The 21,461-nt window shown below is 41.5% G+C and overlaps 1 protein-coding gene across 11 annotated transcripts in view; it reads right to left on the bottom strand.

Annotated features, from left to right (window-relative positions):
- LIMCH1 (LIM and calponin homology domains 1) overlaps nt 1–21,461 on the bottom strand; it is a 187,036-nt gene that overhangs the window by 22,922 nt on the left and 142,653 nt on the right. For 10 of the 11 annotated variants that reach the window (XM_054066297.1, XM_054066298.1, XM_054066299.1 and 7 more), the window contains 5 exons: nt 17,931–18,057; nt 14,477–14,631; nt 13,877–14,279; nt 10,474–10,695; nt 1,145–1,238 (listed from right to left, as the gene is read on the bottom strand). In XM_054066297.1, coding sequence (XP_053922272.1) covers nt 1,145–1,238; nt 10,474–10,695; nt 13,877–14,279; nt 14,477–14,631; nt 17,931–18,057 — 1,001 coding nt within the window. The remainder of the gene's footprint in view (nt 1–1,144; nt 1,239–10,473; nt 10,696–13,876; nt 14,280–14,476; nt 14,632–17,930; nt 18,058–21,461) is intronic. The other variant, XM_054066300.1, reaches the window with a different exon arrangement.

Raw genomic sequence — 21,461 nt, 5'->3', positions numbered from 1 at the left:
CGAACAACAAAAAGAGACCATAAACTTACTATGAGAGCAGGAGGTAAAGGTAATGTTTCAGTGCTCAAATGTAATGTCTCAGAAAGCCTTATAAGGAAGGTAGCTTCAGATTTTACCAGCAAATTTCTTTCCTTTGGCCAATAATCATGCATAAAGGCTTTAAAGCAGAAAATCAAGAATGTGCACAATACAGTCCCCTATGAGGACTGAAGTGTCCTTTATTATTCTTCTTCCTTGTTTAGGGGGAAAAAAGCATTAAGCAGAAACTATTATTGATAAACAGTTTTTGTCTTGGTTGATTTCTAGTTACAGCACACTGCGGTACCAGCTTTTCACACACACAAATGGCAAAGCAGACAACATGCACCCCAAAGTGCAGTCAGGCAGGTCATTTCATCCACAGAATCACAGAACAGCCCAGGTTGGAAAGAAGGTCGAAAGATCATCTGGTCCCACTTTTTGTGGGAAAGGAGATTGTCTAGCACCCTGTTCTGTCACACCTTGAAAATCTCCAGGCATGGGGACTCTACTATAAAATCATAGAATGGTTTGGGTTAGAGGGGACCTTAAAGATCCCTGTCCTGAGATTAAAGACCCTTCCGCATCCCCTGCCATGGGCAAGGACGCTTTCCACCTGTGCAGGCTGCTCAAAGCCTCATCCAACCTGGCCTTCAGAATCTCCAATGACGGGGCATACAGGATTTCCCCAGAAAACCTGTTCCAGTACCTCACCATCTTCACAGGAAAAAACTTCTTCCTAATGTATAATCTAAATTTATGCTCTTTTAGCTTAAAACCATTACCCTTTGTCCTGTTACTGCACTCCCTGATAAAGGGCTCCTCCCCAGCTTTCCTGTAGGCTCCCTTTAAGTACTGGAAGGCTGTTATAAGGTCTCCCTGGAGACCTCTCTAGCCTGAACAAGCCCAAGTCTCCCAGCTTCTCCCTAGGCAGGTTGCTGCAGTGAGTGATTGTTGTTACTGTAAAAAATTTCTTACATTGAGATTTCTGACATCTTCTGCATTTTCTAATTAACCCTCTTGGTGCTGCATCAGATGCACTTGTTGGACTTCTGCTGCAGAGTGGGCCTAAACCCCAGCCCAACGGTGGTCAAGGGCAGGAGCAAGAGCAGCAGAAATGACCCACCTGGGGATGGGCAAGCCAGGCTCACAGGTCCTGCATTTCCAGGGCTGGCCTCGACCTGCTGGCTGGAGGCTTTGTCTGCTTCCACTGGCGAGGCCTGCAGAGAACAATACAGTAGAAACACAGTGAGTACGGTGGAAATAAAACTATGTGTTAATTCCTCAAAGCAGTACTTACTGCTTCTTTGCAATGTGTTTGAACCATACTGGCTTAGAGCTCAGCAGGGAACTGGGGAGTATGTTTCAGAGCAGTATATGCCCCTCAAGTGTGCCACTGAGCTTTAATTTTCTCAAATTGTTCATCAGCAGTCACTAATGTGGATGGTTTGGAATAGCTCCTACAAGCTTTTAAAATTGTAGGATACCATGGATTGTGTTAGCTGGAGATAAGCATACATTTTGCCCCTAGTTTCCTTTTCCAGAATAACACAAAACCATATGCATTAGTGAATACATAGCACATACTAGAGTTTGAAAAATGGCAAAGTAATTAAATACTTCCTTTATTTCACGGTTGTCTAAACAATCTGTTATCTGAAGGGAAAAGCCAGAGTCAGTATTAAAGATAATGAAACACTTGAAACACTATTAAGAGAGGACTGAAAAAATTTGGTGAGACCATACCAAGCCAATAATCCAAATGCCTTTGAAAAGGCAGGACAATGGTGTTGCAGAGCTAAAACCCCACTGTCAAAACAAGGGTAGCACTTCAACTGATCTACTTAGCAGCTTCTATGGTGTGTCTGCTTTCCCAGTGGGCAAACCAAGAAAAATCTGCAGCAAACCGATCAGCCACTGCACAGTGCTTTTAATCCATGAAAGATTTAGAAAATGGCACATTCAACAGCAGAAAATTTAAAAAGCAGACTATTTTTAGAAATAAAAAGTAACATATTTCAGAAATAGCCTTGTTTTCCTGCCCTCCTTCCACTCTTCCATTTCAGTAGCAGCTGCAAGGGAGGAAATCTGATTGAATTTCCCCTTTTCTGGGGCAGGATTCAGATCTTCACCTTCTGCACTCATCCTGTTTCCCATCCCCACAGACCCACATAAGCCTACAGCCCCTTCTCCATCCATGCCTCACGAAAAGCAGACCTGGGCTCTCACAGGCTGGTCATCGGGAACACCTGCCCGCAGTGCGAACAGGATACCAACACCTGTGGATACTTCGACTCTAGAGAGCTCTGCTATCGGCCCAGCTTGGGAATACCTGTCTCTCCTCCTCTCTGCTGGGAGGCATGCTCTGGAGAGGAGCACGGAAATGGTGGGGACCAGTGTCAGGCCCCGGCTAGGGGCAATGACCTGCAGTGAGCAGTGTTGGCAACAACAGAAGGAGCCTCCGGCTGCCAAGAGCTGAGCCACCACTTTGCAGCAGGATAGGTGCTAGATTACAGCCATGAATGTCAAGAAGCAGTAGAGTGTCTCCTCTGGCACTGAGGAGGAGCTGCTGAGGCTGGCTTCCCACTGTCCTCCCCACCACATGGAGCTTTCCACCACTGCACTCTCACCTGTGCTCACCCTCACCCTCCACCCTACTTGCCTAAAAGTAGTTCTCACACTGGATGAGGCAGAGGGTGAGACACACACTTCAAAAAGGTGGCATGGGAGGTTTGAGGTTCTCCTCTCCACCATGTCCACTTGTGAGCGTGTCTATATCAAGGGTAAACAAGGCACAGGGCTCCTCTCCACGTGTCACATGCTCCAAGGACACACAGTCACTTGAGATGAAGCATAGGCTAAAACAATAGGCCCCAAAGAAATCATCCAAAGACTGCAAGTCCAGAGATTTGCCCCCTGCCATCTGTTGCTTTCCTCTGTATCAATCACCTCTCCCTTTCCCAGGTCATACAGATGCCAGCCTGCGCTTCAGAGAGAGCTTTCTCACCAAAAGCCCCACCAGAAGAACACAGCAACTAAAGAAAATGTCTCCTTCAGCCTCAGTTCTGGCTCCTGAAACGACAACAGCCAGGGGAGAAGCTATTGAAGCCCCTTCCCAACTTTTCTCAATGCAGCAATCCGTGTTTCTCCATGAGGACAGCCAGGTGGCGCAGCAGCCCGCCCAGACCCGTTATGCTGTCTCTGTCCTCAGAGGTTTTCCCAGTTTTGAATGATCAAGCCCTTGGCAACCCAGTCTGATCCCATGCCTCATTCTGCTTTGAGCAGAAGATTCAGTTAGAGACCAACAACCTGAATGATTCTATCATGTGACAACCTGCAAAATTCTGTTAAACCTAAACAAAGTGTGAGCTCAGGGTTTGCCCTAAAGAAGGTACAAGAAATACTAACTGGAAAAGCAAGAGGCACCTATTAAACTCTACTTGCTGCTCCGCAGTATAAGCCTTCCAAAGAAATTGTTGCAAATTCCAATTATTAAAGTTTATATTATTGTTATTTTTGGCAAAGTGATGGAACTCACTCTCAGCTCCCAAAAAGCAAGTGTCCACACTGAAAAACCCACTCCCCCACTCTCCAATTTCAGCTTTAATTTCAACGTCAGGGGCTTTAAAGCTACAAACACTGATGAACTGGGGCTGATATAAAAAGTGTTAGTGTTACACACACACAGGGAATTCAAGTGCTGATAGCAGCTGGAGCTGGGAAAAAGCACAGCCACACTAGCCTTCCAGAGGGTTTAAGAAGCTCATTGAACGCACTTTTGTAACCTCTGGGTCTAGAGTTACCTCAGGAAACAGAACACATTTCTGTGTCATGTAGCTATCCAGCACAAGTGCAATAGCTAAATCTACCCATAATATCTATCTAGGAGACTGAAGCAGGTATAGACATAGATGTTATTTATAGAAATTCTTTCAAAGAGGAGTAAAAAAAAAAAAAAGGAGAGCTACTATTTGTTGCAGGAAAATTGAATTTTGCAATGGCATGCTACTATAGAAGTTCTGTTCCTGCTCACGAGACTTGACTCTTCCTCCTCCCTCTGCTGAGCAATTAAATGCTAGCGACATAAAGCTAAAAATACAAAACTGATTAGTAAGTAATTTATAAAAAATTATAAAAAAATTAAGTCAACTTCACTGGGGAACTCTCTCACTCCCAGTACACCTAGTTCTACTTATAACACCAAGTAATGTAATATTATCTAGTATTTTATCCACAGGTATATGATGCACTTAAGAAAATTCTTGTACTGATACAGTTGATAAAATTTCTTTTCTACTACAGACCATCATCATCATCATTCACTTTTAATAAATACTTTGTAATCAAATGATGATGTTACCACTGAACATTAAAAAGACATACAAGTTCATTGTACCTAAGAGGATCGTATTTTGACAGGGACTCTGAAAAAACAACCAACTTGGTGAGTGATGTTTCTGAGGCATTTTGTGGGAGCTTTCACAGTTTGGGATGAAGGACTCGGGCAGCCTCGTGGCACCACCCTGCTGCAGGGCCACGTCTTCATGTAGGGCCACAGAGCCAGTCCATACGATGGCTCTGCTGCAGGTGCCTTTGAGGGAAGGTCATATGACACCTGCTTGTCCATTGCCACAGGCAATAAAGCCTTCAAGGGAAGCAGGAAAGCTCTCGCTGTGCAGGGTCTGTGGCTATCTCTGCCCCTAGATCCAGGCTGGTGTGAAGTCTGTCTCACTGACTCCTGAGAACTGAAGAATGCCGCCTTCTTGGACTGGTGTTTTTGTTATCTCATGCACCTAGCTATTCAGGAGTTAAAGTGAACCTTCTCTTAGGATTTAGAAGCCTTAGTACATGATGGAATGCTAAATATTGTAATTGCATTTGCAGTTATGAGCACACCAGTAACGGAGGACAAAGCAACACCTCAGTTCTGCTAACCAAGGTATCCATTTAGCAAAGAGAAAAGCACAGCTGACTACATAATGTAATCAAACATCTATTAGGCATGAAAATAAATTAGCTCAGTTTGTAGCAGAAGGGATTTTTATCCCACAAACTAGGATATCAGTCAAAGTATTTCTTTAAATATGACCACACAAGCCAGAAATAGCCACATTACCTATTCCTGTGGCAGAACCGTCCATCTTTATAAAATCCTAAAAATACAACAACAAGGAACTCCTAGAACACTGAACATTACAACTACTAGAAGAATTCAAACTCCAAAGGAAGTTACAGTAGAACTTTATTGACCCTTATTGTAAATTAAATCAAAACGTAGTCAGTTAACACTACTTGTACACAAAATCACATGAAATAGTGTTACGGTATATTCTATGAAAACATGACAAAACAAGCTCTCTGGAACCAGCAAGAATGCAGGGATATTGGGAAGAATCAGGTTAGAACTACAGTTTAAATTCTGTAAAATCACTCAGGAATGTAATTGCTTGCAGTATCAATAGCCACATGTAGAAATTGCCTGGCACTTCTTGCAGACTTCAGTGATTAAAACTGTACAAATGTCATTGACATTGAAATTTTCACACAATGATTTTTCAGCGTTTTCTGTTGTTGTGAGTGGTAATGGTGGCATGACCTCAGGCTGCCACAGCCAAGTGCCTTGCATGCTATGCCAGTATAGTACTACAGCCAGAACACTGCTGACACATTAAGCTATCTGCCTCATCTGGTAGCTATATAATGCTATTCTCAGGCCAGCTAGTACAACCAAAGACCAGGGTGAAAGCTTTCAAAGTTTCTGCAAGAAATAACATCAAGTATTCATGCTAATATTTTTTCTAGAGTTATTACTGCTCAATTGGGATGTAAAATAAGTTTTTGTTACTCATAGACACTGAAAAGCACACAAAGGTCTGGAGGGTGGGACAGACAGAGATTCCTAACCACTACTCTTACTTCAAATCCTAAATCTTTTTTTCCTTCAGGTAGTCCAGCCCTCCATGACTCTTTCCATTTGTGGTGCAAGGCAAAGCCGTCAATCTGGAACAGATGTACTTACCCTACAAACATTTCTCGTAACGAGTCAAAGAACAAAGACTTGTCCTACTAGATATGTACAAATCAAGATTCCAGCCCTGCTCTCCTGTAGCTTGGCCAACAATTCTCAACCACAAGAAAGCTTACACTTTAATCTCAGTTCAATCAGTGGATTTCTGAAGATGAAGGAGAGTGTTACTTCGATATAAAAGAAAAGTTTATTTTGTGCCAAGCATGCAGTGAGTAGAAATTGACAAGTTTAAGCTAGCTAGCAAAAAATTAAAAGAAAGCCAAAAATCTCACCACCACCCCGCCCTGATCTTTTAAAAGTTGCCGTCTATATTTATTTTGTTAGGTTGATCAGAGTAAAGCTATAATTAGAGCTATAACAAGCCAATAATTTCTAAATGCTCATAGAAAGATTGGTAAAATTAAAGCGATGTTATTAACAATTTAAACCCCCTACACTAAAATCTGCACAAACATTGTTTTAAAACAAAACATTTTCTTTGCCAACTTCTGATTCAAAGAGCTGGATGATACAACTTTTCAGCATTTATAATATGCCTAACTTCTGCATGATGGAAAGAAAACATGAAATAACGGCTGGCAAGTAGAACCAGGGTGAGGAGATGATCCTCACGTTATTGCTGGCATTGCCGCTGACGATCAGTCAGTCTCTAGGACTTTGCCCCAGTTTTTCCAGCTGCAGTAAGAGAGGCGTGCTTTACCTACCATCTCTCTTAGCAGCACATTGGTCCACAAACACCAGTGGGATATTTTCATCCTGCTTATAGGCCCAATTTATCATTCCTTGCCTTAAACCATAGGCAAAATTTGATAAGCTACTTTGAGTAAAGGTGTTTTGTAAAATGTCCTCCAAATTTAAGTACTCTATCTATACACTACAGGCACAAGTATAGTTTCTCGAAAATATTTTTTTATCATCCTTCCCGCCTGCTGTGGCTTTTTGCATCTCACTTCATAGTAAATATAGGCAGGAGCTACATGTTTTACAACCAGTGTTTGACCACTAATCATTATTCAATTGACATATAGATGGGTTTTTGTCTGTCAAAAAGACAAAGAACACTGAGGTCTTACCCATACAAAATGATCCCTACACTTCTCTCGCTCCCCCCAAAACCTCAATCATATTAACATTTTAAGTGGTGCAACTTGACTAAACTGTTTTCGAAACTTCAGACCAGAAGAGCTGTTCAAGTGCAGCTGCACAGCATCTTCCCATATTGCAGACACTGCCTCAGGCCAGCCGTACAGATTTAGAGCAGGGCTACAAGGCTTCAAAGAGAAGCCTGCCAGGCGGAGAGAAGACAGGACTAGTCCGTTTGACAACTGAACTGAAACAGCGGGGGAGCAGCCCTAAGAGGGATGGAGGAGGAGGAAGGAGTATGCAAAGAACAGGAAGAGAATCAACAGGGGAGGGCAGGAGGGCCTAAGGTAACGTATACTTGAAAAGGAATAAATACTGCACAAAAGAGACTCAAGGCAGAAAATGGATTAATAAAATAGAAAACAAATCTCACAGCAACTAGTGTGCGGAAAAAACCTCTAGAAACAGCCTCTCTTAACAGGCAGAGGAACTAGTCCCTGTGAATCTTATTCAAAGCCTAGGAAGGATATAGCTAACAAGAACTGTATCAACAAAGGCAGTGAAAGCAAGTTTAGCAAAGGCTTTGAAAACATGCTCAATTTGTAAAAATTTTCCAAAGGCAAAAGAAATGTAGTTGTTTCTTCCACTCCAGATAGCTCTGCTCCTTCATCTCAGCTGCTTTTCTTTCCCTGTTTCTGCTGTCTTCTCCTCTCCTAAAAATTCAGTGGGGTTAAGCACCAGACAAAAACTATAGCCCTGGTTTCTCTGTGCGGGAGATGATCCAGTGGCAGATTCAGAAGGCTTTCTTACTTCAAGAATGCGTAGCTTTCAAGTCTCATCCTGCTGGGGCAAAAAGCAAACCCCTTCCTCGCCCCTGGAGGGCTGTCAATGACAGCTACAGAGTTATTCAGCACCCTGCCCAGCAAGAGGCCATGTTTTATGAGGAGTGGGACAAGCCCAGGAGGCTCTTTTCTTCCCTAATTTGAATTCCAAACCTTCCTAGGTGGGGTTATACCTTCAGAGAGGAGTTTAGTGTTTCAGATTTTGCAGATGCATCGTGTCAGTTGTCTAGAAACCAAAGTAAAATAGGTACAAGGAGAAGGCTGAGTGAAGTGAGTCCAGCATAGCTGTCTGATTCTTGGAGGTAAAAGCCCCCAGACTGATTGCATCCATACCGCACTGCCTGCAGCAGTGCTGGACTGTGGCTCCCCACACCCCAACTCCAGTGAAGAATTCAAGCACCCATACCATGCCCCATCTCTGCAACCTGATATATAAGCCCTTGACATCTGCGAACAAGGGCACTCCTATATGCTCAATAGCAAAATTACTGCCTATGCTTTAGTCTAAGGCATGGGGATCTGCAAAATTTAAACAGAACATCTGGGTAAAAAGAAGCAAACATCTAGAAGGAACAGAACCTATAATCTCGTCTTAGGCTGGCAGATTCCCTACCAGCATCTGGTAGGTCACCATTGCTTTCTGCCCATGATGGTCAGTGCATTCCAATTTTTCCCCATGCAAGACTCCTACAAGGCAGTCTCCTTTCCTTGTACTGCCCTTGATGTGCTCAATACACATACTTTTGCTTGAAGCTGAAGTGCCAGGAGTAATTATAATGATTTGCACTACTCAGTCACATTATTGATGAAACTGCAAAGCTAGCAATATAAAATCCTTAGTTAGAGCAGAGAAGCTCTGTCGATTGCACCACTTGGGCACACACTTGAAGGCTTCATCATTAAAGGCACTCAAGCTCACAACCCAAGAAGTTATTCTGCAAATGTCAATCACGAGGAATCTGAGAATTCAAACTCCTCTGCCTCCTTCACCAATAGCACCATGAGGGCTAAGACAATGGAAGCAGAAATTTGACACAGAAAAAGCTGCATTCAGTTGGCCACATCATCCTCAGAGCTGCAGAAAGAAAGGAGGAGAGGGCTCAAAGATGCAAATACACCCAAGCCATAATAATGGGCTTCTGTTGCTGAATTTCCTCTCGCCCCTTCCACAGCTATACTGATCTTGACATTCTAAAAAATTACAGTAACACTTTGATTTGGCTACTTTTCTTATTGCCACTGTGCTTCTAACCTACAGCAAGCTCAGGCTCTTCTTGATCCTCCAAACATTCCCATTAGTGGCTCTCCCATACCACATCAGATGCAATGCTTACCTGGCTTCTCCCTTACAGCCAATTCATTCTGACGGGAGCAGCCTCTGCTGTCATCCCCACCTGCTTTCCTGCAAATTGTTCACTTTTGACTCTATACCAGCTCCCTCTGACAGGATCAAGTTTGTGCTCACAGCACATCATAGCTCTCATTCTTGCAGCAGGTTCCATGGCTTGGTTTTCCATAGCCAGAGACTGGCATGAAGCAGGAAAGTAAGATAAGACACAAGCCCTTTGGCATGAACGAACTATCCCTTCCTGGGACGGATCCCTGCCTGCTCTATGTTATCAGTCTGGTCAATACTTGGATGAAATCTGAGATGAAAGCAAATAATTATCATACTCCAACTCCCACCACATCTCCGATTCTCTTTGTTGTTACACAAAAAAGAACTGTGAGAATTTGCTCTCCTGCCACTGGTTTGCAACCCTTTTACATGTTTTATTTGCGGTTCAGTCCTTATTTCTTGTTTTGTTTTTACTATCTACATTTATTACAGTTTTGTAGTATCTAGATACCTGCTGTGATATGCTCTAGTTTTATTCCTGCCTTTTTTTCCCCTTCTCTAGGGAGAAAAGAGGGGGGAAAAAAGATGAAAAGGTAAAATTAATTTGTTTCTTTGATAAGGCAGTTAAGAAGCACATTGGCCCCTCTGAGCATTTCAATAGCTTATCCCCTTTTCTAATATATCTGAGAAGGGAATGAAAGCTGAATGCTCAAAACTGCCAGAACATCCACATCCTCTACTTTGAAAACTGAAAAGTGAGACTAATTATAATGGCTCACACAGTCCAATTATGTTGCTGATCTAATCAGCTAACATCAGAAGAAGAGCTGAATAAATCTGCACAATAGCTGGGACACAGAGTCAATTTGTCCCTGGCCCAGCACATTTAAAGCACGCTTATCAACTGCATGACATCCAAAAAACCAGAGACACTGGCTGCAAAAAATTTTTTTACTCTTCCCCTCACATTTCTCTATTCACATCCCAAAGGAAGAAGCCTTTAATTTACAGAGGATTTTTGTATTTTTTCTCCTGGTCTGGGCTCGCCCTTTTGAAATAGAGCAAACATTAAGCACTCGCGTTTCCTTAGTTAGTGATTAAATATATTATGATACAGAAAACTGGGAGAGAAAGTAAGGCTGGTTTGTTCGTGTTGGTCTTACTGTTGGCTCTTTGTGCACACTCTGAGTGGCAGGCCTCTGTAAACTGAGCTCAACACTTGAGGGGTCCTTCTTCAACTCTACTGAGGGCCTGTCCCCTCTGGCTACTCCATCAAATTTCAGAGATCTGCTTGGCGAAGGAGTAAATATCACTGTTGTACACTCTTTATCCTTCTCGTCCACGCCGTTGACATTTTCTCCATTCATATTGACTTTTCCATCTACCTGTAGAATACAGTTAAATAAATATGCTGAGGCAATTAGCATGCAAAGGAATTTAGGAAATTAAGACTTCAACATGACATTACAATTGTTAAAATAGTCTGTGCCATCAGTGAAGGACAGAGCCAAGCACGCATTTCATCCAACCGTTCAAAACGGAAGAAAACTCTATTCCATGGGAGTCAGAAACAAAATCCAGACAGAAGGTAACAGTTTTTCTGGATTCCCACGTTTCATTCTCCCGGTAACACACAGACACTCTCTGTGTGCATCACAGATCACTGGAATGTAAAAGTACAACAAAGCTTTATGCTGAATTTATACCAAAACTGCTGTGCTTTGCATTGTCTCATGCAAGACACAAGCAGGTTCTCTCGGACTACTTACGCCGATAAACTGCTATGTAACCCAATGACCTCACCACAGTATTAGTAGACTGTGCTTTCTGAAGCACTGTCATGTGAGCTTTGAAGGATCAGAAACAGCAGAGTTCATCCTGTTCATAACATCGAAGCAAGGAACCAATAAATAAAACTGCGCATTCCGCCTTCTCCATGAGCCGATAAAGTAAATAACTTTTTTCCCAGAAAATGTTTTTATGCCGTCTCCGTGAAAAGGAGAAAGCAGAAACAGTTTAACTACTTCATTCTCAGAGTCAAGCTAGCTCCTTGGTGGGCATATATTCTTGCTAAGAAACCTTTAAGCAAGGAAGAAAAAGCAAAACAAGCTGCAGCTTCTTCTTCTGCACTGATACAGCTTCCTCTTGGGACTTCAATACTTCATAATCATGTTCTCAATGGAGGTGGCATATGAAGACATCCTTCAGTTCAGAGGGGTGTTCACAGAAGCCATGGTATACATGAAAAAATCCTTGCTACAAAGAACTGACAAACCATTCACTGCAAGAGGTCTCAAATGGAGAGAGATCAGAAGAGGACCAGGTATCAGTAACACCACATTGCTTCTACCTAGCTACAGCACAGAGGTTTATAGGCTTGTCAGCATGTGTGAGTTTCAAATAGATTTGAAGGATGGGCTTTGCTACTCTCTGCACAGAGATCCTTCCTTGCAAAACAATGGCCATGGGAGATGATGCAAAGATGAGGGAGTACCTACGGACAGACTCTTCTCTGTTAATTATTGGACTTTCGGGGAATAACAGCATAAATCAGTGATTTCTTAAGGATGCTATCTGGGATATATACGGTGATGAGTCATTTCAGGTTTCTCCACAGCTACTGCATAAACAAAAATCACAAGTAAGAAAGAGCTCAGATGCAAGCGATTCCATGGGAATATTAACATATTTCACTGTTAATAAAACCTGATGCAACAAGTATCAAAACTGTTTTACCAAACTGAAACACAGTTTAAGAATACCAAGTTCTTCCAACCTCACCCTCCCTGACTTACTCCTTATTTCACTGTTTACTTCTCTTCAGTACTTTACTTCTTGAGCAAATTGGCTGGATACCTCAAGAGCAGCACTCCAACTTAGTATACACCATCAGTGCTAAGCTGAGGGCAAACTCCTTCCACTGACTTCTTGTATATATGCATCCAGAGGTCTGCTCTCTGCCTGAGGGTGATTAACTAAGGGGGCATCTCCAAGGAGCTAGGCGTCCTCAGCTTTGACAGAAGCATGGGAGAGTGAAGGCAGAGAGCACGCGGTGCAATTGGCTCCGCAGAGAAGGTAGAGAAAACTAGCTCCACAAGCAGTATCACTCCTTAGGACTGCTTTTCAGATGAAAAGGTTCCCTCCTTTTCCTCACTGCCGTCACCTACTCAATGCAAACTACTTTGGGTTTATTTCAAAACACAAGTGTGAGCAGATTGAGCCCCAAGTCTTCTGGGACTGTATGCTGGATTATCTACTAGAGAGGCAGGTCATAAAAGATCTCAGCAATAAAAAAAATCAGGAAAACACTGGCAGACCGCATCATCCATTTTGCTGTCTCTGTTTAGACTAAGACATTTCTCTATTTATATTAGGGAGGAAAAGCTAATGTTTGAATGATCAGGACAGATGCTCTGGTTGCCAAGTTAAACAAACATACTGCTTTCCTTCTGATCTGGAGCAAATCAACATATTGTCACCAGAGCTGACAATCGTGGACAGACTAGTGTTGCAGGGGAAAATAATGCTACAGTATGTGCTACGGAATGATTCCTACTGAGACAAATCATGTTCTTCTACATCAAGAAAACAAGACCTAGACAGACTTCTAGTGTTGGCTGGCAGGATGGAGAAGCATCCATGGATTAGTTTTTCCCCACATACGTGAACTATATATACATAATGCGAAGGGGATCTTGCTCCTCTGAGGAAAAAAGTGGCATGAATCAGAAAATAACCCCAAAGATCCTGATAATTAAATGATAACCTGATAACCCTGATAATTAAACTGTAAACTCAAGAGCACTTTTAAACTTATTTTATTTCTGTAATCTTTTAGCAGTTCTTGCAACTGAACCCAGTCACTCTCCATCTCTCACCAGCAATCCCCAGCCGCACTGGTGCCCCGGAACCTATTTCCCTAAACCTGCATAGACAGCCTATAACCCCTCTTTACACCAGTGAAGCACCTTTTCTTATTCATGAAAGCATTTGAGAAGCATGTTTAGGACAGAGTATCTTTGGTCAAGCTGGCTCTTGACTCTGAAGGAGTAGAGACTCTCCATACTGCGTACATGCACACTGCAGTTTTCAAAGGCTTATGACTTGGCTGAATGGAAAACACTTATTCGGGTGTGGCAAAAATCAGACCCCTGATACAAAAGCCAGTTCAGGTCTTCCTCCAAAAGTCAGGACCTCCAGGCTCCCTGCCCTTTCCCTTTTGCTAAAAAAAAAACCCCAAGAAAAATCATGACAACATACTCTTTTCTAACCTTTTTCTCAGCAAATGCCTTGCTTTATTTCTTATAGGCTTCCCTTTCCCTGTATTTCTCAAAACAAATTTAGCCTGAGGAAAAATGACCAGCACAAATATTCAAGTTTCTAAGAAAGCTTGTAACCAGGAAGAGACCACTAGACTGGGCAGCACAGAGCACAAAGCTGAGTTTTACAACATCAGTATGCTGCAAGCATTTTCAACTTAATCACATAAAAAAATTATACATTCAGATGACTTAGTCGGGATCTCTTTGCCTCCTGATTGACTTTGGGGAGTGCAACGTATCCTACCTTAAAGTTCTTTAAAACTTCCTGTGTATTTTTGGGTTGTGAGTAAGGCTTGGGTGTCAGCATAGGCACAGCCTTGGAGACAACACTTTTGCTGGGAGATGTGGGTCCCGTTGAACCACTGGGCTCTAGTTCAGTGGTGGGAACAATAGTTGCTTCAATGGTGGCAGTGAATTTTGGAGCAGGCAGCGACTGCTGCCTTAAATATCTCAGAGGATTTGGGTCTTTCAGTGGGGAATTTGGCTCCACTGAATGGCTTCTTTCCAGAATTTTTGGCATCTGCAGACGCTCGAGGACAGCTTCACTGATAGTGAATCTTTCAATGTACTGCTGGAGGATGCTCTCGGCCTCCTCCTGTGATTTCGCATTTTTGTATGCCTCATGAAGCTCCCGCTCTCTTCTCTCTCTACAAGGAAGAAAACACAAGATAGACAATAGCATTACAATTAACACGGGAAATCACTCCTGTTTCCTCTGCTCTATCAACACCCTTCCCTCTCCCCACTCCAGACTTGCAGGCATAGCTGCTCACAGTTACATATAACACCCACAGAGCACACAGCATTTTCAGACATGTCACTGCACTCTAGTAAAACAACATACTTCTCTTCCACAATTTCTCGGTAGGTTTTGATGCTTTTTCTGCGCTCATTTGTTCCCTCTCCAGACAACAACCTTTCCATTTTCTTTCTCTCAGCTTCTTTTTTTATTAAATCCTGTGAAGCGCTCCTTCGACGACTCTTCCACCGAGCCAGGTCCTGTGAGACAAGGAAGGCATGTGAATGCAGATTTGGAAATAGCTACAAACTGGTCACAGGAACCAATTAACCTAGCCAGCCACTTTGCAATGCTTGCTCCTGGCTGTGGACCAGACTCACATCACCTGCAGGCAGCAGTTTATTTTAAAGAGAAAAGGAGATTGTAACATAAAATGAAGACGTTGCCTGACTGATTTTTCTCCTAACAGCAGGATCCAGTAAGGATTCCATAGTTCCACAGGTGTATTTTCTTTTTGGCTTTGTAGTATTGCAGAATCACACTAGGTAGTATCACCAGTAAATATGGCCTAAAACGACTAGTCAGGGGACTCAGTTTGATTTGGGCAAAATTAGGGACAAAACCTGATTCCACAGGAAGATGAAGCAGAAAAACTGTTTGGTGAAGAATTTTAAGAATCAGATGTGTGGGAGGCAGGAGTTCATTGGAGGGACATCATTTCACCATGAACTACAGCCGCACTGATGGTCTGCCTTGGAGAGCTGATGGTCCCATACCTTGCTCATGCTATCAGCCAACTACACACAAGCATTGTTGAACCATGCCTTTTTTTTTTTTTACAGAAAAATCCAGTGCAGCACCCAAATTTAAATTCTTCTTCATGGGCACCCTCTACTATTTTGGACACAGATCTGAGCAAAACAGGTTAGGGACTGAAGTGGTTCACACCTGCTTGGCGTGAGACATGGTAGAGAAAAAGGCCTCTAGTTTGTGTTCAGCTATACATATATGTCCTTGTTGAAGTAATAATCTTATCTTTTTAGGAACCTGCCTGCCCCTAACTGTCCAGAAGATCCACCGATTCTGGTTCTTCATGTTTCTCAACAAACCAGTCTGACACTGGAACAGAGAATCACAGGAGATAACTGTTATCACAGAATCGCTAGGTTGGAAAGGACCCACTGGATCATCGAGTCAATTATTCCTATCAATCCCTAAACCATGCCCCTCAGCACCTCATCCACTCGTCCCTTAAAATACCCCGAGGGAAGGTGACTCAACCACCTCCCTGGGCAGCCTGTTCCAGTGCTTAATGACCCTTTCCGTGAAAAATTTTTTCCTGATGTCCAGCCTGAACCTCCCCTGGTGGAGCTTGAGGCTATTCCCTCTTGTCCTGTCCCCTGTCACTTGGGAGAAGAGGCCAGCTCCCTCCTCTCCACAACCTCCTTTCAGGTAGTTGTAGAGAGCAACAAAGCCTCCCCTCAGCCTCCTCTTCTCCAGGCTGAACAACCCCAGCTCTCTCAGCCGCTCCTCATAAGACTTGTTCTCCAGCCCCCTCATCAGCTTTGCTGCTCTTCTCTGGACATGCTCCAGAGAAAAGCAACCTATATCTGGACACTTATCTTGCATCTTGATATCTTGCATCTTGCTTGCATTATGAATTCACAAGCTCTGGATGGGGCAGAGATGAAATCTTTCTCTTTCTTACTTTTTGTGTGTTACAGTAAAGAAGTTTCCTAAGCTATAAAACTGCCTTGCAGCCAACTAGTAAAGGGACAAAATTTTACACGTAAAAAATAACCTCTACAGAACTTCTGCAAAGAAAATAACTTCTTTGGAAACTGTAGGGACAGATTTGTCATTTACTTTACAACACCAGATTAGTATACAGATTGTGTTTCATGCAGTCTAACAAATTCTGGTTTTAATAAAACCCATTGATTTTGTATACATACTCAATTCAAAGGCTATTTCATTAATTACATGGTTTTCCAAATATTTTAATTGCATTTTTATGGGTAAACAGCAGAAGGTATTGCAAGCATAACTTATTTTATTAAAAACAGGGACAAACATTTTCATTTTTAATTTAGCTTAAACCCACAAATTATTGATGTTACACTCAAGGGAATGCTCACTGAAGTATTTCTTCACATGACCTACATATATCAGTCTATAATCCCCTTCTTGAAACACAGGCCTTTAATTTTCCTCAGTTACTAATTATTCTCATTGAAGTACCACAGCATTTCTTTATTTAGCTACTCCCACTATTGTCTATTGTTTGGAAATTAGTTTTTCATTAGGAAATTTAATAACATAAGTCCTCCTCCTCTTTTTGTAATTAAAAACCATATGTTTATCTTTTCCAACTCTGGTGCTTTAGAATAACAATAATTTAAAAAAAGCCATGAAACTGCTAATTGTTGGCAAATTTACAGCATGAGCTTATAAAAAATATCCAACAATGAATGCAGTGTCATCTGCATAAAGCCCTTTAAATGCCAAGGACATTCCACTAAGGGCATTTTCAATACCTAGTTCATTGTAGAAGTTCATTTCTAGTTCATTGTAGAAGGTGCTGAGGGTCTAGAAAACTTCTGCACTTTAGCTCAGAGAATTTTTCATTCAACAGCAAACAGTTCTCAAACCTCTTGAATGCCTTTGGACTCATTCTTACCTCTGATCTGAAATTGTGGCTTCCCACACGTACAGACCTCTGAACTAAAATCTTTTGTCGTTCTACTATGAGAAGTTATTTCTTAGTTGTATAGGCCACCCTTTGTTGTACTTTTCCCTGCATTTTCTACCAAAAACTTCTCTGAGATGTTTCACAGCAGCATTCCTTAAAGTGGGAAACTATGAGCTGCTTGAAGAGATGCAGGGTTTTTTTAATTAAAAAAATGTGCCCCAAATTTGTTATTTAAAATCAGTCTTTAGGAATCAACAGGACTGATACTAAAACTCTTGATACTAACTAACTCACCTGCAAATAATGCTTTTCTGTCTTTACTGATTTGCTGAAGATAATACTAAATGCCAGGACAGTTTAAAAAAAGATTGAAGAAAGAGGGTTTTGAAAGGCTTTATAGCCCAAGAAAGGCATAGTGAACTTGAAGGGTAATTTGTTTGCTTGGACAAGATGGAAAATGTTAGCCTTTTCTGTATCTATTAAATCTATTATAGCCAGCTCCCGCCTATTTATTCACTGCCTTGCTTAGTCGTGTATTGGGCTTTTACTAATTACAAAAGTTAAAGAAATCAGGAGTTAGAAGCTGTTCTTCAATGTTTACCTAATTAGGGTTTAATTTTTATTTTTTTAAAAAAGAAAAATAGCTGGTGCACATACAGAGGTACCAGAAGGCCTTGTATTCCATAATTTACATTGAACTATGAACTTATATGCTTTTAGCAACAATCCACTGTGGAAAAAAAAAAAAAAAGGAAAAAAACTCCTGACTATTTTAGTGCTAGAGAACAACTGTAGATTCAGCAAACTGCACTTTTGCCTAGCTAGGTGGCTTCAATGCCAGCACCACAGATGATGTTGCATACTCACATCTTGCCATCTGGTCTCGTCCTCTTTCAGCTGGTTGTGTATGTTCTGCAGTTTCTCGTGGCGAGCTTTGCTATGAGGCTGAGTCACAGCTTCTTCCTCACATCTCATGTCAAACATGCTCATACTCCTAAACAAGAGGGGAATAAGAAGTGGTGCAGCATTTTTTAGAGGCTTATATTCCTTCAGATTTTTAGAGCTAAAGCCACATGAGGGTGCTACAGCAAAATCAGACACCTGCACAGTTACCAAGCTCCCAAATGCAGGAGTCCCCTAGAAGGACCAGTTAGCATCCACAGAGCTACCACAAAGTTCTTTGGGCATTATACTCCTCAATTTTCTCTTGTTTTTGTTAGTTGACAGCAAGTTCACCTCTCGCTAAGAAGCACAACTGACATTACACTTCCAACAACAGCTCTTATTAAAATCATTCTATTCAGAGCTGAGTTCACAATATAAGCTTCCCAGTGAGTTTTCAAGACCCCTCCAATTAACATAGCAGAGAGAAGTTTCCATTTCAGTGTGCAACAAGAGAGGTTTGAGAAGTATATTTAGGGGCAACATGGCTAGCTAAATGCCATTCCTGCAAAATCACCGTAAGCCTACCCAGAGAAGTACATGCAGCACGGACAGCATGGTACTTCCTCCCCTCCCTTCCCTCTGTCAAAGAAACTCAATGCTATCAGCACTAACTTATTAATACAGCTAACCTAACACGGAAAAGCTGACGTTCAGCACAAAACAGTTTCTTTCTACACATTGTATTTTCTGTCCCTGACCTTTGGAGGGTTGAAGGGAAAAAAGGTCAAGGTTTGATATTATACATTTATTCATATTATATAAAGATCTTCACATGAAGATAACGTACTTACTACTACTCCCCTACTACCTATTATTAGTAAAACATGACCTCAGTTGTGCCACTAAAAGCAAAAAGCGACAAAACAAGCCATGCAGTTCCAGATCAAGTGATTTCACAGCAGTCTTCAAATGATCATCTGTAGCTTTAGCTGAGCCAATGAGGCAGCTAGCAGGAGAAGCACCCAATGAAGATAAAACTGAAGGCAACTGTAATCAAAGTGAATAAGATACAGAGAGCTGTGCATATAAGCATTTAGCTGATATTTGTATTCAGGCAAGCAAAGACGAGAATGAACCACTCTCAAGAGAAAACTGAAAGGTCTGGACAGGGGATGGAAAAGGACATGCACAGATCCATCCCATTAGTAGTTATTTACTCAAATGAAGGACAAAATACACATCCTATTGCCTTTAAACATGAACAGCAAGGTTAGCATATTATTGTGCTTCACCCCTTAAAATGAGTGCTGAAGGATACGCTAATTTGGGTTTCTGTGTGGGTAGTTTAAGGGTTGCGTTGCTCAGGATTGGATTGGAGCACTCCTAAATAACAGAACCAAAAGAGCTGGCAAGTTTTGTTGTTTTGAAAACTATTCTAAACGCATTCTAAACCTAATAAGGAACATTTAAATACCAGCCATTTGTGAAGTAGATTGGGAAATGTGTAACTTGTAATAAAGTTGCTCTTAAAGAGTTTATTCCAGTTTAAGAGCTTTTGAAACTTAAACTAAGAAAAAGCTTTAGTGTTAAGTATTTGCCACCTCGTATCTACTGGGTCAAACTGGTTATGTAACTCCCTTCCTGTTCCCTTCCCTCTTATCAGAGACTTCTTCATTCACATATAGTAGAAAAAAACAGAAGACATAAAACACTGGTAACTGGTTCTAGCAGAATGCATGAGCATTCGCCCTCTGCCATCTGGGGTGAAAACAGAAACACTGATGTCCTAATGAAAGGCTAGTATTTAATCCCTGCATTCACTCAGGTCTCCCAAGGTGCATAGAGATAGCAAACCCAAAGGTTTTATGGCTATTAACAACACAATAAAAAGGTAATTTGGAAAAGGCTTCGGCTTAGGCCAGGAATCAAACTATACACTATAACCCCACATGCACCTCCTAATCTAGTTGTCACCTCCTGCTGCAGGGCCTTCATTGCCATGGATAAGCAACTAGGTAGGTTCAAACATCAATTCTGCAGCAACATATTATTGTGCAAATGTATTTTTCCAAGAGACAATTCTGAAGGAGTCACATCTCAAAGCACTGTGCTCTGCTCTGAGTACGTGGATAAGTCTATTTGAAAGGTCTCCAATGACAACTTTGCCTGACAAGTTCATCCTTAGGAAAGCATCACAGGCCAACACTGAGCTTCTGCCAAAAGACACTTTCACTGTAAGTCCCACCAATTTCACTCTTTTCTCCTTATATCAACCACAAATGGCTCCAGCCAAGACCTGCATGAATAGAACTAGATTTATTCCTTCCTTCAGTCATGGGCTAGCAGGCAAGCAGACAGCAGAGATGTAACTCTACCGAACTAATGTTAATGACTTTTTTTCCATTAGCAAAGCTCTGGGGTTTGTATCCAAACTCAGTCTGGCAGCCAGAAGCCTTTCTGTTGACCCATGTACCAGACCTGCTGTTCTAACAAAGACATAGGAAGAAGCAATGTGCAGACCAAGAGTGTATTTTTGAGGACTAGATCTTTAAGATCATGTGATTTTTAAGTTGTACTACATTCTCACCAATTACTATTCTCATCAGTGATATCATGCAATTCCTTTGTTGCTTTTTTTTTTTAAACGTCTGAACAAGTGTTGTATTAAAAAAGTCCTCAAGGACTTGAATGTTCAGACTATCTAACTTGAAAATGAGAAATAAGGTAAAAATTTTTATGACAATACGTTAAAAATCCCTAAGCAAGGCATATGTTACATGGCTACATTGCCATTTTACAGACATACTAAGACTTAAGGAAAGGCAACAAAACAGAAAGTAACAGGATGGCTAAAGAATCAGACTCCTGTAAACAAATACTCAAAAACCTCAGCTCATTATAATTTGCTTGTCAGGCTTAAAGTATAACGTGTAAGTCTAAATTCACACTGGATGGTCACACTACAATGAGAATTCAGCCCGATTTCTTTGGGATATGGGAACACGGCTGATCAACAGCAACAGACTAAGCATGACCTCTTCTGGACCTTGAGAGAGACCAGGGCTAATGACAATATCTAGCATTCACTAACCAATTAAGGGAATTTTGTCAGTATAAAAAAGGAGTTTCTACTTCTGCCACTGGAATAAACAGTCTAAGACTGAATTTAAGTTACAGAGTTTTCAAAGGAGACTTAACAAACATTTTGGAAGCATTTTAAATGTCAGTTCAATTTATTTTTCCTACTTGAGAGCCAAATTTTATTAGATTCTTTGTAAGTACTTCATCTTCAGAAGGAAAAACCAACTTAGGTTTAAAAGAACTTTAAAGACAGTTTAGGAAAATTGTTGCTCTGTAATATGTGGCACATCTGGAAAGGATGACAACGAGGTTTCAATGTTTATTGTTTTGCCTTGTAAAACAAAATCAGAATCAATGTAGAATAACCAGTATTACTTAATTCATCTTCACTCCTTTCAAGTTATACATCTGAATGCATTGCAATCCTTCTTT

Source organism: Cuculus canorus, chromosome 4 (genome assembly GCF_017976375.1).
Source record: "Cuculus canorus isolate bCucCan1 chromosome 4, bCucCan1.pri, whole genome shotgun sequence".
Lineage (NCBI taxonomy): Eukaryota > Metazoa > Chordata > Aves > Cuculiformes > Cuculidae > Cuculus > Cuculus canorus.
The sequence above is the reverse complement of the archived record's forward strand: the minus strand, read 5'-3'. Positions and strand labels throughout refer to the sequence as shown.